The following is a 16707-nucleotide window of genomic DNA, read 5'->3' as shown; positions in this document are numbered from 1 at the left end:
GGTTCGGCCACCCCAGCGTTTTTTTTTTTTAAATAAAAAATAAAATATGTTTTTTTTTTTTTTAATTTTTTTTAAAAATATGACGTGACACCCAAAACTCAGGTACCACGTCACGTGGCGCCCATGTGTAAGGGTGATATGACATTCCGTTAAAAAACTTAACGGAATTTTGACAGAGGTACCAAGTGGATTTATTGGCTTACCATAAGTATCATTTGCGATATTTTTGAAAACTTAGGTGGTTATTTGATTTTGATGCAAACTACAGGTACTAGAATAGTATTTAACCATACTTTTTATTGCACCAAAACCATTTGCAAGCCAAGACATGAGATAATGCCCAATATTCTACCCACTAATAAAGGTAAAGCCCGTTTTGTAAGTTGTTTATTCAAGTGTATTCAAGACCATGTTGGGAAGGCACAGATTCCTTGAGTTCAAACTTTTGATCTGGTAAAGTTCTCTTTGAATTCATAACCAAATTAAACAATATTACCAGCTCATGAGATTTATTATTTTGAGAAATGTATACCAGTTCATGGGATGGTGACACATCATTTGAGAGCCAACTTTGAAAGAAAAAAAATTTGAAAAGTGTCTCATTTTTCTAAATGTTTTATAGTTACCAACCACCACTAGACCAACAGGGAAAAAAACAACCATTTTGTGTAGATTTCTATTTTATATTATTCAATGAAAGTCTATATTCTATATCCACGAAAATGTGTGGATCAAGTCTTTAATTTGGTTATGAAAGCATATAGAAGGAGAAGTTTTCATTTTTTATGCAATAATTTTATGAAATTTATCTGTAAAGTTACTCTTTTTTTTTTCTTCTTCTTCTTCATGATTTTCAAAGTTTATGCATATGACAAAAGAATATTACAAAATTATATATGTTTATGGATTGAATGAAAGTATATATGGACATTCTAAATGCTATGTTTTAAGTACATGTTTTAAATGTTATGTATGTGCCTATAATGAAAGAAAAGTTCTATATGAATTATTTTTCCCATATTGCATCATTTATGTGAGCATCATAAAGGTGATTGGAAAACCCTATGGCGAGATGAAGAACAAGGTACCATAACTTAATGATGTGAGAATCCTACAAGACAAACACTAAACTCACGTTGAAAAACATTGAGATGGTGAGGTTTAATGTTAATATATTCCCACGTTCACCCACAATAAAGAGAGAATGGTCCCCAAGGGGTAGCCCAATCGGCTGTGGACCACGCCTAATGAAGCGGAGGTCACTAGTTCGAATCCTCCCTCCCCTTCCTTTGTGTGGACATATCAAAAAAAAAAAAAAAAAAAAGAGAATGAAGTTGCTGTTAACATTGGGTCTTATTCTAAATGTTTCTCAGCCTTTTGACTGAAGGATGCGTGAGGGTCCCAAAAGTAGACCCACCACCCAATCTTACGAGATTAAAGTGATAATTTAGGTGTGAAAACTAACCTCTAACGGCACTAATCGTTAACTGCCTTAGCGGTTTAAGTTTTTTAAAAACCGCTAAACAACGATGCCCTTTTTGTGTTAAAAATTTTAAATATATAGAAAAAGGGAAAATTACAGTTTACCCCCTCAAAGTTGACAGCGTTTTTCAATTCGAACACTAAAGTTTCAATTTTTGCAATCCACCCCCCAAAGTTCCAAATTTTTGCAATTTGACCAATTTTATCCAAAACTTTTCATATTGCCCCTAATTTTTATTTTTTATAAAAAAAAATTAAAAAAAATTTAGGGTGGCTGGTCATCTGGTCATTTTTGCACCCCCAAATTTGTTTTTGTTTTCATAAAAAATTTTTTTAAAAAAAATCAGGGCAATATGGAAATTTTGGGATGATATTGGTTGAATTGAAAAAATTGGAACTTTGTGGGGGTGGATTGCAAAAATTGAAACTTTGATGTTCGAATTGAAAAACGCTGTCAACTTTGGAGGGGTAAACTGTAATTTTCCCATATAAAAATGTATAAAAAACTAGAAATGATGTTGTATATAGTATGATATTATCGTATTACCATAGAAATGACATCATTTTTTTTTTTAAAAAAAAAGCAGTTAGTAACTCTACTATCCGCCTAGTGGTTAGTGAATTTTACTTACCGCCTAGGCGGTTACGGTTAGCGGTTTTAGTCAATAACCACTAACCGTAACCGCATTTTTACCCCTAAATGATATGACAACGAGTGAGCTGCCTAAGAAAGTTTTAAAATGCAAATGATGAATGTTTATTGCTCACATATGATAAATCCATATTGCATAATATTCGTTTTTTACTGGGTGCATGTCGACTTACTCCTTTATTTTTGAAACTTTCAGATAGTGTCGATGATCGAGGGAATCAGACATCATGGTCAGGTCTTGGTCGAGGTAGATGGCCAATTTAGTAGTAAGGAATAAGTCACTGACAAATTGAAGTATACCTTAAAACTTTCAGATACACCAACTCACTTTATACGATATTATGCGTAGACAATATATACCTTAAAAGTGATATCATTTAGGGGTTCAATTTTATCTTAAAGTTGTTGATTTAATTTATCTTATGTTTGGAGATTTTAAAGTGAGTTGGTGTGCTGAGAGCTCATAAACAATATACTTAATTTTGTATGTAATTTTAATGTAACAACTCAGCTAAATGAAAATTTTTGTTTTATAGTGATTATTTTATTTGAATACTAATAAAAAGTTATTGAAGTAATGTAAAAAGTAAAAATGTTGGAGTTGATTTTGAGAAAAAAATTTTGGGTCTTTGGGTTCGGTCCGGCCCACTCCTTTGCCAAACACACCCTTGGTGTCGACTACTGGAATTTTGCCGCAAAATGATTAACCACATTAAGTATCTTAAATTCCATTGAAAAAGTAGTAGTCAGTCTTTTTTTTAATTTGTAGGGATGATGATGTGTAGTGGTTGGGATGCGAGATCTCACACCTTGTCACCAGATTAGTGCAAGATCTTGCACCCTACCACTAGATTTGGTGATGGGGCACTTAATCAATGTGAGATCTCCAACCTACCATCAATAAAATGGCATGGGTTGGTCGAGTCGAGAAATGTGTAAATCAAGTCTTTAATTTGGTTATGAACGTAAAAGGATGATGAAAAGCTTTCATTTTTTATGCGACAATTTTATGAAAGCTATCCGTAAAGTTACTCTTTTTTTTTTCAAAGTTTATCCACATGACAAAAGAATATTACAAATAAATGTTTATGGATTTTTTTTTTTGAAAACATAAATGTTTATGGATTTAATGAAAGTTTTCGCATGCTAAATGTTATGTGTGTGCTTATGATGAAAGAAAAGTTTTATACGACTTATTTTTCCAGTATTTCATCATTTATGTGACCATCATAAAGGTTATTAGAAAACCCTATTGCAAAGTGTTTTAAATCTATGTTTTATAATATTTGATATACTCGCTCCTTTATTTTTGAAACTTCTAGGTAGTATCAAAGATCAATGAAATAAGGTAGATGGCCAAGTTCGTAGCAAGGATCAGAATTTTATTTAATTTTTGGTTATCACGTTGTGCTATATATAGTTATACTTGAACTTCAGAAGTGGATTAAGTTGTAAACTTTGTTACTGTTATATTTTGAAGTTTTCAAGTTATAATGTATGGAGTATTGCTCTGGTTAAGTAATATGGTATTTAGTTTCATTTGCGCAATAAAGATGTAAGATCACTTCCTTATTCCCCTATGTGATCGGGGTGTGACAGTTTATGGGTGTATTGCATGCTATGATTTCAGATTCAATTAAAGGCTTCTCAAGGCAATTCCAATAATTGGCCTGGTTAGAATGCAGTTCTCAATTGTGTCACATGTAAAAGTGTCTTCTTTTTAACTCTCCTATAATATTATGCGTAGATAATATATACTAGGGCTTCAATCCAAAAACCCTAAACACCCTAAACACACACTGTAGTGATTAATATATACTAGGGCTTCAGCCCAACCAGGGAGGCTAAACTGAATGGCCTTGCTAGATAGCATTTTGAATATAACATAAAGTGAAGGATTGGCTGCAATTTTGTTTATCATTCCATGGATGGGGTAAAATGCTTCGAGCATAAATTAATGATACATCCAAAATTCAAGTGTGTTGCAAAATACAGATAGTGGAACCATTTTGGGTCTATTTGATCCAAGAAAACAGTCGTTTTTAAGTGGATTCCACTGCTTCCAGCAGCAGTTTCCTCTTGGTTGCTGTTTAGTGTTAAAGAAATATATATATATATATATGGTATAGGAAACGAATAAATAATCTGATGTAAAAGAAGCAAAAAGTAATATGATTCCTTAAATTTAAAGAAGCCATTGAACTACTGTTTCCGAGTATCACAACTCTCATGTCACATCATTTAAGATCACCACCACCACAACGACGGATTGATATATTTTGATGGAAGGTGCCACTATGCTTGCAAACAATATTAAGTAGAAGAAAAATGTGACGCACATATCAAGCTATAAGACTACATAGCATTCTAGCTTTCATTTAAGCAAAAAGTTTATGCATCCACCAATTAGAAAACCATACAAGCATAAACCTTACGTGCATTTAGCCAAATATGCATCCCATCCTTGCAGACGATACTCCCGAGCTGCGTCTGCGGGGTTTGCGGCCTTAATAATTCCGCGGCCTACAATTATTATGTCACTACCTCTATCATAGATGACCTGGAAAAACATTTGTCCGAGTCATGAAAGATCAGCTTGCAATAACAAGAGAGCAAGAAAAGCAACTCAAAAGTGTATACAGAAGATTAGTAATGGAGTATGAGAGTCCATTTCCTATCATTGATACTTTGACAAGTATTTTTATAGTGCCACTAATGAAACTTGAGCATCATCAATCAATGAAGTACTCGTAGAAAACAATTCCTCTAACATAATGACTCAATCCCCAAGGAAAGATCATATAAAACTCAACGACTTCAATAAAATTTTGAACTAGTATAAACATATCCATTTGGTATAGCAGTTTTAAAACGAGCAGTTTGGGAAAAAATAGCAATTTCAAAACGCAATTAATGAAAAATCAATTTTTTTTAAACAGTTTGGCCTTTAAAATCGAGTGTTTTTTTTAAAAATACCCCCTTATCTGCGGTCTTAAAACATGGATTTTTCCACATTTTCAAACCGCCATTTTTTTCAACCGCACTCCCAAACAGAACACTTTTTGCGATTTTGTTTAAAAACTCGTGTTTTCCTAGAGGCCAAACACACTCTAGGAAAACCAGTTGCTCTCCTTTGGTATCACCTGTTATTTACCCTTTCCATTATCTTCTGCCAAGAAAAAGAGTGAATGAATGAAGAAAAAGTATACAGAGGGAGAGAACAAGTGAACACTGAACAGAACTTACAGAATATGGAGTGTTGTATTGCTGGCCAAGTGCATCACCACCAGTTACCATCTGGACTCCAGGGGTTGCCTGAATGAATGCTGGATTTACAGGTGTCCCTGGCCATGATGCTGGATTGACTGAGATGAAGCCAATCACAAAATCAGAGTGACCCTCAGCAATTTTTACTGCTGCAGATGTGTAGTCTCCCGTGGCAAGATTACCAGCTGAGCTCATTTCAGCAAGCAATAACAAGCCCCTACCGTGAGGCAAACCCTACATACAGTCCAAAGAGTACTCAAAATTAATATGGGGAGGATTCTTTTGAGGCCTTACTACAGTCCAGCTACCGAGTAAGGTAATAATAAAGCTATAGATTAGCTCAAAGTTAGGAAAAAAGAGTTAGTTCAAACCTTCAGCTTCAGTCCATCTACGATTCCAGGACCAGAGATTATGTGAGCATTAACAATATCAGCCCAATCCAATATGCGAAAGATGCCTCTGCAAACAACGGGACCATGGGCTGTCAGGCCAGGACACAGATACAACAGAAATGGATTTAAGAAAAAACTAGAGGGAAGCTCATTCACCCTTCATACTGCATTGTCACAGTGTTACCAATGTCTGCAAACTTACGGTCCTCAAAGATTAAGAAATTGTGTTTATCGGCAATCTTCAACAGAATAAAGCAGTGAATTAGCTATAAATAAGCAGTGAATTCAATTAAACACAGACTCACAAGAGCCACATGATAGAATACAGGTCAATTATATAGAGAAAATCAAAAGTAGCTTCAAAGTATTAACAATGCCAGCATCTGTCACCAAGCTTTGAATACTGATAATGAGAACAACTACTAAGTGGGCTTTCTTATTCAAAAAGAAAAATTTGTAAAAAGTTTAACTAACAAAAAAAAAATGGAAAAGAAAAAAAAAATGAGGTTAACATCCTAAGCTGAATTTTCAATACGATGATGCATTTCTTTGAAAGTAAAAAGGCTTTGTAAAATAACCGACATTTGGAAAATGCAGGGATAAATTTTGGACATTGTACCCTGTTAAATACAAAGGAGCCACTCAACTTCCTTGGAACGTCCAAATGCACAATAAAGCAACATCATTCAAGCCTTCTCACCATGTATAAGTGTATATAGTTCGGTTTGGTGAACATCTCATGTCGAACAACAACAAAATTGTTAGCATCTAAATGTCCACACCACCATTGAAGCAAATTCTTATTTGGTGCAACTAAACCCAATCTTGAGCGTACATGTAATCAAAACACTTCTAATATTAATAATCAAGAACTTGGTCGAAGTGCTAAACAAAAAGAAACAGGCAAGTCGTACCGCGCGAAGTTTAGAACCAAAATCTGGGGTGAAGTCAGGCAATATATCCACGTGGGTTTTCAACATGCATATCTCCGGGCCAACCTGCAGTAAAATTGCAATAGAATCAGCCAATGAGCTCAACTTTAGATATGTTGTATCTCAAATCTTCACTAATGAACTCAAGCGCATCAACTATTGAGCGCATTTGCTTTGCTAAAATGAGGTGGCTCGAGTAAAGCACTTACTAAAAATGTCCCCAATTTGCCAATGTAGAATTACCTTCATTAAAATATATTAGCATAGTAAAACATTGGAAACAGCCTCCTAGGATTTTACCATTTCCATATCCAACCGCAAAAGCTTGTACACCTAAAATTAACACAGCCTACGCCAACCACCTCATACCCAACTCCACAGTAAAGTTAGAGGCTTGCCAGTTGCCACATCCTCTAAGGTCAAAATAAATAAACAAATAAAAAAAAAAAAAATCAGAAGACACCAGGCATATCTAATCTACTTCATATACATAACAAACACAGACAAATTTATTAATTATAGAAAACAAACACATTCTTTACTGGGCCCGCCCAATAATGAACCGGGCCACTTTTCAGGCCCAACCCACCTTCTCAAAGAACCATCACCAACCCTGCCCACTAACCCAAAAAAAAAAAACAAAAGATTTTTAGCGACAATATTAAAATGCCTGTGTCAGCAAATTACTAGTACTTCTGTACCTTAAACTTGTCTATCCTTTTACGGAAAATGCTAGCTATAGCATTTTTTTTTTTTTTTTTTTATATATTTTTAATCAACTATCAATTTCTTAAAATTATTACAATAATTTAATTGTTGACTAAATTATTACAATAATTTCTTGCGGTGGAATTACGCTGAAGTTATGATTTTGCATACCTTCTCGGCCAAGTCAAGCAACTCCTTGGCGGTCCCAACATCGGCAGCCAAACACAAATTACTCTCCTTCTCCACCATCACCTCGAAGAGCCTCTTCCCGGTCGCATTCTTCGTCAGCTTTGCCCTCTCCCCGAACCCCAAACCCTTAACCTTCACCGCCTTCGGCACCGCCACCTTCCTATTCTCCTCCAGGAACGAGAGCACCACGCGCTCCATGTCCTCCTCCACCTTACCCTTCTCCCTCAGCACCTTCACCATCTCCGTCAACTTGATCAGCGCGTGAAGCCGAATCCCCTTCTCCGACAAATTCTCCCGCCCGCCCTGCTCCCTATCGATCAAGACGACGGCGTCTTCGACCCTCAGCCCCGCGGCGCGTAGCGGCTCGGCGGTCTCGAGCACGGACGCGCCGCTGGTGACGAGGTCCTCGATGATCAGGCAGGTCTGATCTTTGACGAAAGTGCCCTCGATGCATTTGGAAGTTCCGTAGTCCTTGACCTCCTTGCGGCGCATGAGCATTGGGGTGTTGTGGGCAACGGAGACGCAGGTGGCTATGGGGAGGGCGGTGTAGGGTACGCCGCAAACGACGTCGTAGCGGGTGGAAGCGGGGAGGGAGGAGATTAGAGTTTGAGAGATTTGGGAGAGGAGTGAGGGATAGGAGACGATGAGGCGGAGGTCGATGTAGATGGGAGAGGAGATGCCGGACTTGAGCTTGAAGTTACCGAACTTCACAGCCGATATCTCGTGGAGCTGGAGGATCAGGGACTCCATAGACGGCGAGGTTGTCATTCTCTAGGGATTGCCTCTGTGCTCTGTGTGCGTTTCAGCGTCTTGCGAGTGTGAGGGTTTCACAGGGTTTTTAGAGGGTTTTTTTAATATAATTAAAAAAAAAAATTAAGATTTAGGTTTTCTAGGTTAATTTTATAATAGGGATTTAACATTTTAAATCGTTGCTTAGACAAATCTTTCTTTTAATAACCTCGATCATATCAATCAATTCCAATTTTCCATATTGAGTAATACGCCATTAAAATCTCTGGTTTTTGAGAAACAAAAATATAGAGGAAAGAATCGTTTAAAGTTTTAAACAGAATAAGATCTGAAATTATTTAGTTAAATAAAAAATTATTAATATTTCAAGCATTTTCCATTTTTTATTCGTTAACCCACTCTACCACAGTGATTGGTGATGATTCCCATGGGCGAATATGATTGATGGAGGATAATGGCAATCTGGAAAAGGAAAGGGATCCACCATGTGCAATCCACGAAGATGGAGCCTACCGTAGTGTAGTCTGTAGACTTCCATTTGAAATCATATTCGATGGTGCTTTTTAACACATTTTTATTGATTTGACATAAAAAATAAAAAATAAAATAAAATTTCAAGATTATCCAATTGACATTGTTTTTTAAAAAAATTTAATTTTCTCATAAACTACAAAAAGGACTAAATATTTTTCAATAAAACAAAAATACTTCAAAAAATTCGAAATAAAAATCTCTAAGAAAAAAATGAATAAATTTTAAATTTTCATACCCTATTTTTTATTTTATAAAAAATGTAATTTTTTTAAAAAAAGAAATATTTTATTAAGGATATTTTTATCATTGGGTGAATATTGATAATTTTTAGTAATTTGAACGGACATTGTTTCAACTTTCGGTTAAAAGTTTGGACTGAAATTGTCAATTCAGTGAATACCGAAAAAAAGAAAAAGTAGTTATGTTAAATTATTTGTTAATATTATTATTTTAAAAAGAGAAAGCCAAAAAGATAAAGTGTTACAAACACGACACTTTAGTGCTTTGTTTGGTTACACCGACCAATAACCATCCTCCTATAAAAAGGATATCCGTGATAGAGGAAAAAACTAAGCTTGGACTTGGATTTTCTTTCTGTTTCTTCTATGGCCTTTGATTGGGTTTGGATCAGTCACGTTACTTTCGTTTATGTTTTCTGAGCAAGTGAGCAACAAAAAGAGGAAAAAAGGAAAAAAATAAAAAATGCAGCAGATAGCTAAAAGGAATAACAGCCATGACAGGAAGAGATATCGTGAAAACGGCCCATTTAGCTAAATTATACATAAATAAATTAGTACTTCGATAAACTTTACAAAAAGACGATGAGATTAAAAAATAAAGGGCTCTAATTGACCCCATTTCAATTTAAAAATAATTAGACACACAATAAAAGTGGCTGGCCATTAACTTTTGGCTAACCTGAGTGGGTCTTGAACACATACTTTATATAAGCTTTGTCCTCTATTTAATAACAGTTTTTTTTTTTTTTGGCTGAATTTGGACCCTTTATCTCCAAAAAGACTAGAACAAAGATTGGTTGCTGCTCTGTTGCTATCTTAGAATTTTATCAATGAGATGAAAGGATGAGATAAAATATGCAAGAAACTTCATGGACCCCAGCTTTCCATCTAAATGAAAACCATATAACGATTATCATGAACCATAAACTAGTGGAAAAAGAGAAACTTTGAATCTGTGCTTGCCCTTCCATCCTCCATGATGAAAGGAAATTATTCTTCAAAGAAAAGTAATAGATTTTTTTTTTTCTTCAGCCATAAGCTAGGAAACACCATTCCCAAATTAAGTTGTTTAACAGCACAATTCAATTGCTATATAGCTCGTGCATTCAATGCTGTTGAAGCACTGATGTATTCACCCATGCAAGAACAGAAAAGGAAAAAGTACCAGCCCCAGATTATAATTCATCTACAAATAGATACATATATATTGTGAATATAGATAACAGGCATGCCTTCCAACTCATGTATTTTATACATGGACAAGCAAAGAGAGTTTGCCGCCTAAATTCCAGAAAATACATGACCAGAAGACCCATGATGGTGACAGAACGGACTGACCTACTTGCTGTAAGGCAAAATAGAGGGGAAAGAAGATAAGGCAGAAATTCCTATTCCTATCACTGCTCTTTCCAAATCCTACCTGTCACCCTAAGCTTTAACTCCTTTCGGTCTCCTCCGGAGAAGAAGAGAGCCATGTTGCGCTGAATGATGAGGCCATCAAAACTGTCACGAACCTTCCTATGACTGTCTCGAACACTTCTAGGTACCCCCTGCCAAATCATCTTCCTGCCATTTCCACCAACCTCTAGGCTGTAGCTGTAGTTCTTTGCCTCATTATCATCACCCATAAATCGCAAGAATGCTATGTAGACTGGAGCCATCCCAAGCTGGAAAGCTTCAAAATGCAGACAAAAGTACTGACCAAAGCAACTGAAGACCTGCAAATTAACAGATAAATCCAATCCAGTTACAAACCCATGGCCAAGTTTTCCGGTAAATGCAAGGATTAACTTAGCTATAGGTGAATGTGCTGTGACGTATTAAAAAGTGTACGTGTAGTCATGCCGCCATCAACATAGGATCACACACCCTGATATGGCAGGAACTATTATGCCTAGTATGGGCCCTCTTTAAGCTCATTACTTAAATGTTGTAATGTTTCTATAAACAAGGGATCTTCACAATAATGACATACTAATTTTCTTCCATATTTAGGCAAAACAACAGAACAAACCCATACAGATACGCTACACTACAATTCTGCATTTAAATTAACTCCTATAAGTCCGCTTTCATTGATGTGCATTTTAATCATCAAGCTCATTACACGATGTCATGATCCTAAACTAAAGATAGGAGCTCTCCAAAGAATTGAGATATAAATATTTCATCCAGTTTTAGCTGAAACAACAAAACAAACCCTTCAGTGACAGGATAACAGAAATTCTGTATACTGATTAATTAGTTGAAATAGATGCATCCTATGCAAATCTTCTACTGGAATTGCACATAGAGAAACACATGACCTCCTCTACTGAACGGTAGGCAAGAAAAGAACCATAAAGAAGACAATGAGACAGGGATGAAGCAACACTATACCGTCAGCATCCATGTGGCATTTTCAACCTCTTGTGGATTTGATTTGACATAGCGATGGTTGAAAGTGCTGCCGTTGTGCATGTCAACTTTGTGATCATCTTTCAAGTGGGCCACCAGAGAAGGAATATCACCAATGACAGTGCATTCTGATCCAGCATAAGGACAGTTATAGGGTCTATAGACACATTGAGATTCATGTTTGAGTTTGCTGTAATATGGGTATATGCCCATGCACCCAAAACTCTGATATTTACATGGAAGTTCCAAAGAAGCAGCAACCTTCTCCAATGCTAGACATCTTATATTGCCAAGTTCATGCCTGCAAGTGGGGCACCGGTTGTGCACCCGGGGCTTGCAACCAGAACACAATGTGTGACCATTTGAACACTGCAATAAGGGAGAATACCAATAAATTAAAGGTGAGGAATTTGCATTCTTCTAAATGTTCCCATTCTCATTTTCAAAGTGGGGTAAGATCCCCCCCCAACACACACCCCACCCAAGTGCCCCTTCCCTTCCTTTTTCTTTATATTTTCTATATAGCATGTACCATTTAAAAAACAGTATCACAGTTGCTGGCTACCATAACAGTCAATTATAAATCATATATGACTGATTTGATTTTATTACCAACCCTCAAATATTTCAAACAACAATCAGCAACTTGTCATCAAGCAAGATAGCAAGCAATTGACTGATCCCCAAGAGTTGGCTTTCAATGTAAAAGCGTTCAAGAAATGACCAAGTAAAATAACCCATCTTCTACAAACCTGATGGATAGGAGGGTACATGGCGTTTAAGCACACAGGGCACTCCAATAGCTCGCGGACACCACTAGAAACAGTCAAATTAGGTTTTAGAGCATTTGGAGCCGGATCATTCACATTTTCACCAACATCCATCATGTCTTCACTTTGAGGAGGATCAATAACCTCAGGTTTGCTCCGTATATCATCAAAAAATGGACTTCCAGATGCCATCCTAGTATTAAGGTGGCTTACTCTAGATGCCAAATCTATGTAGACAAATACATAAAGAACATCAATTCAAAATTTGTAAAAAAATCTCATTTAGGATGGGAGGTAAACAGTGGTTGATTTATCAAAAGAAGCAGATGAAAATATAGAAACAGGAAAAAAAAAATGATAAAGAACAAACATCTAGCATAAGACATATTAACGCCAATTTTTTTATTAAAAAAAAAGAAAAAAAATGATATAATCTATCATATTACCATGCATCTACAATATCTCCAAACACCAAAAGGAATGTTGATAAAAATTTTAAAAAAGAGGCATCTCAACATATTAATTGCAATCTACGATACAACCATGAAAACTAAACTACATGCCCATGAATGTGGTACAATTACTTTAACCAAAAGAAAAATGTAGAAACTAGCTTTCAGTCATATATGAAAAACATTACCAAATATTCTTACCAGCAAATTTATTTTTCAACTTCAATTTCTTGTCTTCTTTCAAAAAGGAACCAACTCGATTAGGACTCCTTGACCTACCAAAGATAACAATAACACTTCATAAGTTCTCAATCAAATAAGAAAACTCCCATTTATAAATCATCATTTAATAACACACTGTTGGACACACAATGAGGTGTAATGATACATCACTGATGAACATTTAGAATAATCGTTTTAAAAACCTGTAGGTATTGTGATAAAATATTACTAGCCTCTTCTGCTCTTCACATGTGCTCAGAGGTTTTTTTTCTTTTTCCATGAAGATACTGATAATAAAGCAGAAATCTCAACTGATTTATATTTTTTTCCTCTAATTTGTATGGTTCAAGATTCATATATTTTGAAGATATAGAAAAACTGTCTACTTGTAATAATAATTACTAAAATATCACTGTAGCAGGTATGATTGGCACTAGAACAAACTGATTAGACAATCTGGAAATGCAAGCTATTTGTTGCATTAATACCCGAGGCCAAATTATCTCTATCTCATATGTAAGTGATCATTATTGCAACAACATCTATTTTTTCCAAAAAGATGAAAGGGTTTTGCAGCTTTGCCAATGTTTTCAAGTGATCAGAGGTTTAAATTTCCACCCAAAGTCAATAATGTTTTATGTAAAATGTTCCCTTGAACTGCACTAAATTTTTAAAGGTGTGCGTGAGTATTCTATAACTTCTTCCCCCATTACCTCATTTACCTCTTCGTGCTTCCAACCCTTTTTCATCTCTTCTTTTTGCAAATGATTCCCTTCAAGTTTTCTTCATAAGAATCATAAAGAGAGAAGTGGAAATAAACCTAGACTCCAAATGATTAAAGAATGAGATATTAATATGAAAATCACCCATCTATCTTTACTTTTCCTTTCTTCAAGAAATATGTAGCATATAAAGAGGAAATAAAGCTAAATCAGTTAACTCTTACTCTTCTCCCTCATTTTTTATTTCTTGATAAATAAATAATGAATAGGAGCTCATAACAGAGCATAGACATAGTGCAGTTTACTACTGTATCATCCAAACATTATAAAAAAGAGTTGTCCCAAACAAATTACTCATAGAATAGAATCTAGATGACCGTTGCAGCATCATAAATATAATAGATTGCATTAAAACTTCAAAGCAAGTTCGGAAGAGTATGGTCCGAGTGATGACCATATTGTGAAGAACCAGAATGAACAACGCACTTAAAATCAAAATCCAGACAAGGCTGACAAAAACGCACTAAGTCTCATCAAGAAAGTTACCTCTTCATCCATTTAAGCATTAACACGGCTCTAATTTAGAAAAACTCACAACGAGCACACAGTTAAATATACTACTCTTTTTAAAGTTAAAGTATCTTTCTCATCAAGAAAGTTACCCTCTTCATCCATTTTAAGCATTAACATAGCACTAATGTAGAAAAACTCACAGCGAGCACAAAGTTAAAGATATTACTTTTTCTATCATCTATCCTAATTTTTCTCCACCCAAAAACAGATCCAACAAAAAAAAAAAATTCCCACAAGAAAAGCGAACACCCAAAAGTAATTGCTCTCTTTCAGACACGTTTCTCAAAGCAACACTCAAATTCAAATCCCAAAACTACAAAATCAAATATTCTCAACATGCACAGTGATTGGTGGGTATTGCAATCACCAAAGTAGCCATTTCTGACAATGCTAAAGAATCTAAAATTGTACTATAGATCAATTTGCCAGAAACCAAGCAACGACAAAATAAAATTAACACCACGATGCACACAGATCACTGCCAATGCCATTTTTAAAAACCCTAACTTCGAACGCGATCAAACCATTAGACGCCATCAACCAGGACAGAAAACAATAACGCCATCGGCGATTTTCCGAATCTCGCAGTGTAACTACCAAAACCCAGTAATTCTTGGAACTGAAAGAAACATAAACTACCAAAAGTGTATTATCACTCAAATGCCTGGATATAAACCCTAGAATCACGCGCACACACTCAACGTCAAACCCAATCGACAACAGATCTAAAACATTTCCAAAACCACAACTCCCAGAACCGGAAACTCACCCGCAATAGCATCAAAATCAAATAAAAAAAGATCCCAAAAAAACAAAAATGTAAACCAAACAAAAATAAGAGAGATACCTAGAAGTGGAGATTGACTCAAAACCCCATTTCAGAGAGCACAAACCCTAAGAGAGAGAGGTTTGGTGGGGGTGGCCGACACTGAAGAATTGGAAGAAACCTTGGTATTTGGTATTTGTACTGTGCTGTGACAAATATAAAAGGAGACAACGAAGTGCGCGTCCGAGAATTTCAAATTAAAGCCGTTGAGACAGAGAGAGAGGAGCGGAGGTGTGGGTGTCTGGTAGGAGAGAGAAATTTCTCGAGAAAATACAAAAAGGAAAAGGTTAGAAAATAGTGGGGCCCTCTCTTTGCGCTTCTTGAGTTGCCCAATCAGGGTTTCGAAAGTTCTGAGCTTGAGAAAGAGTGACAGAGAAAGCTAAATTTTATTTGAAATTGTTGGTTTTGGATGGAGGGTGAGAGAGGGGACAGCGGCGCGGAAATGCTGTGGACGGCTTTAATGTGTTGAGAAACACGGTTTTAAATTGACTTCGGATTTGGACTTCCCAACCCACGTAGATACCCCAAGATAGAAAAACACACACAAATTTGCTTCATCAAAAAAGGTTTGAAACAATTGTCTTTTTCTGATTTCTGTATTATTCAATATTTCAATTTATAGAGCTGAAGCCACCATAATAGAGTGGGTTGGCCAAACGACTACTAGTCTCTTTAGATGGTAGTTACATACCTACTTTTTAAAAATTTATTTATTATTTTTATAAGTAAGAAATCAGCTATGTACATGGAGAAATTAGGGGTGAAAACCGATTTCCAACCGGTAATCGGTTAACCGGATCGGTAATTGGGTGCGTCAACAATTAGGCTTTTTAGGCCTAATTTAGGTATTGGGCTTAATTTAGTTGTTTTTGTCGGCTTTTTTTGCCTAATAAGGTGGGTTTTGTTGTGGTTGTTTAAAAAAAAAAAAAAAAAATTCTCATTCTTATCATCTCTTACCATTTACAACGGGGTGTGTGAAAATACAAAAATTGGTAACTAGATTGGGGTACCCGATTATCAATTTTAAAATTGATTGGCCGATTGACGGGTAATTGGTGGCCGGTTATAACCAACTAGATTTACACCCATAGGAGAAATGTGATGTATCATTTAAAATTGAATAATGCTAGGGACTATGTTTTTATTCTCCTCTAGCTAACGTGACTTTTAAAATTATCATTTGATCAAAATTCAAATATGATTCATTTAAAATTTAATGGTAATTTTAAAAGTCATATCAGCTTTAGAAAAATAAAAAAAGATAAAAAGATGATCTTTATTATTACTCTTTTAAATTATTAATAATTTAAAATTTAATAATGATTATTTCAAATTTAATATGCGAATGCCCCAACACCAATATAATGAGCCACTGCGTTTTATTACTGGTTTCACACGTGTTGCCACCAGCTCTATTTCCGGCAAAGTAACCATTGAATATGTTTTTCCATCCCTGGATTTGCACCCTTTTGGTTTGACGCATTTGAGTCGCGCACTTCCGCTGTTCCACACACCACTTATAAGTTTTGGTTGTTCTTCCATGCCCTTCAGACGCCGACACTAGTCTTGTTTGTTTCGTGCGCATCATTCACTAGATTCA

At 35.6% G+C, this 16707-nt stretch overlaps 2 protein-coding genes across 5 annotated transcripts; both read right to left on the bottom strand.

Moving 5' to 3' along the window:
- Positions 1-4280: 4280 nt before the first annotated feature.
- On the bottom strand, positions 4281-8464 carry LOC132167596 (uridine 5'-monophosphate synthase). The gene is made up of 6 exons (XM_059578606.1): positions 7605-8464; positions 6708-6791; positions 5950-6032; positions 5773-5860; positions 5381-5635; positions 4281-4694 (listed from the first exon to the last, which is right to left on the bottom strand). Exons 1-6 carry the CDS (start codon positions 8388-8390, stop codon positions 4566-4568), a joined length of 1425 nt encoding a protein of 474 aa, XP_059434589.1. The 5' UTR covers positions 8391-8464; the 3' UTR covers positions 4281-4565.
- A 1835-nt stretch (positions 8465-10299) lies between these two features.
- LOC132191380 (E3 ubiquitin-protein ligase DIS1) lies at positions 10300-15519 on the bottom strand. 4 transcript variants are annotated; one of them, XM_059606355.1, is made up of 6 exons: positions 15129-15519; positions 13700-13806; positions 12966-13039; positions 12295-12539; positions 11525-11911; positions 10300-10863 (listed from the first exon to the last, which is right to left on the bottom strand). In XM_059606355.1, exons 2-6 carry the CDS (start codon positions 13702-13704, stop codon positions 10543-10545), a joined length of 1032 nt encoding a protein of 343 aa, XP_059462338.1. In that variant the 5' UTR covers positions 13705-13806; positions 15129-15519; the 3' UTR covers positions 10300-10542. The 4 variants fall into 4 exon arrangements, with proteins under 4 accessions (XP_059462338.1, XP_059462347.1, XP_059462357.1 ...); XM_059606364.1 differs by having other exon boundaries at positions 13700-13769; XM_059606374.1 differs by having other exon boundaries at positions 13700-13758.
- Positions 15520-16707: the final 1188 nt, after the last annotated feature.

The sequence above is a fragment of the Corylus avellana genome, chromosome ca1, assembly GCF_901000735.1.
Source record: "Corylus avellana chromosome ca1, CavTom2PMs-1.0".
NCBI lineage: Eukaryota > Viridiplantae > Streptophyta > Magnoliopsida > Fagales > Betulaceae > Corylus > Corylus avellana.
Note: the sequence above shows the minus strand (reverse complement) of the source record. Positions and strands in the feature narration are given on the sequence as shown.

What these genes read in the sequence shown, in the direction of transcription:
- LOC132191380 (XM_059606355.1), bottom strand. An exon ending in GTTGAAAAATAAATTTGCTG is followed by an intron (nt 12,540 to 12,965) that starts GTAAGAATATTT and finishes TTGTCTACATAG; the next exon opens with ATTTGGCATCTAGAGTAAGC. An exon ending in ATGCCACATGGATGCTGACG is followed by an intron (nt 10,864 to 11,524) that starts GTATAGTGTTGC and finishes GTTAATTTGCAG; the next exon opens with GTCTTCAGTTGCTTTGGTCA.
- LOC132167596 (XM_059578606.1), bottom strand. Translation starts at nt 8,390, where the DNA reads ATGACAACCTCGCCGTCTATGGAGTCCCTGATCCTCCAGCTCCACGAG. An exon ending in TGCTTGACTTGGCCGAGAAG is followed by an intron (nt 6,792 to 7,604) that starts GTATGCAAAATC and finishes ATTTTACTGCAG; the next exon opens with GTTGGCCCGGAGATATGCAT. An exon ending in TAGATGGACTGAAGCTGAAG is followed by an intron (nt 5,636 to 5,772) that starts GTTTGAACTAAC and finishes GACTGTATGTAG; the next exon opens with GGTTTGCCTCACGGTAGGGG.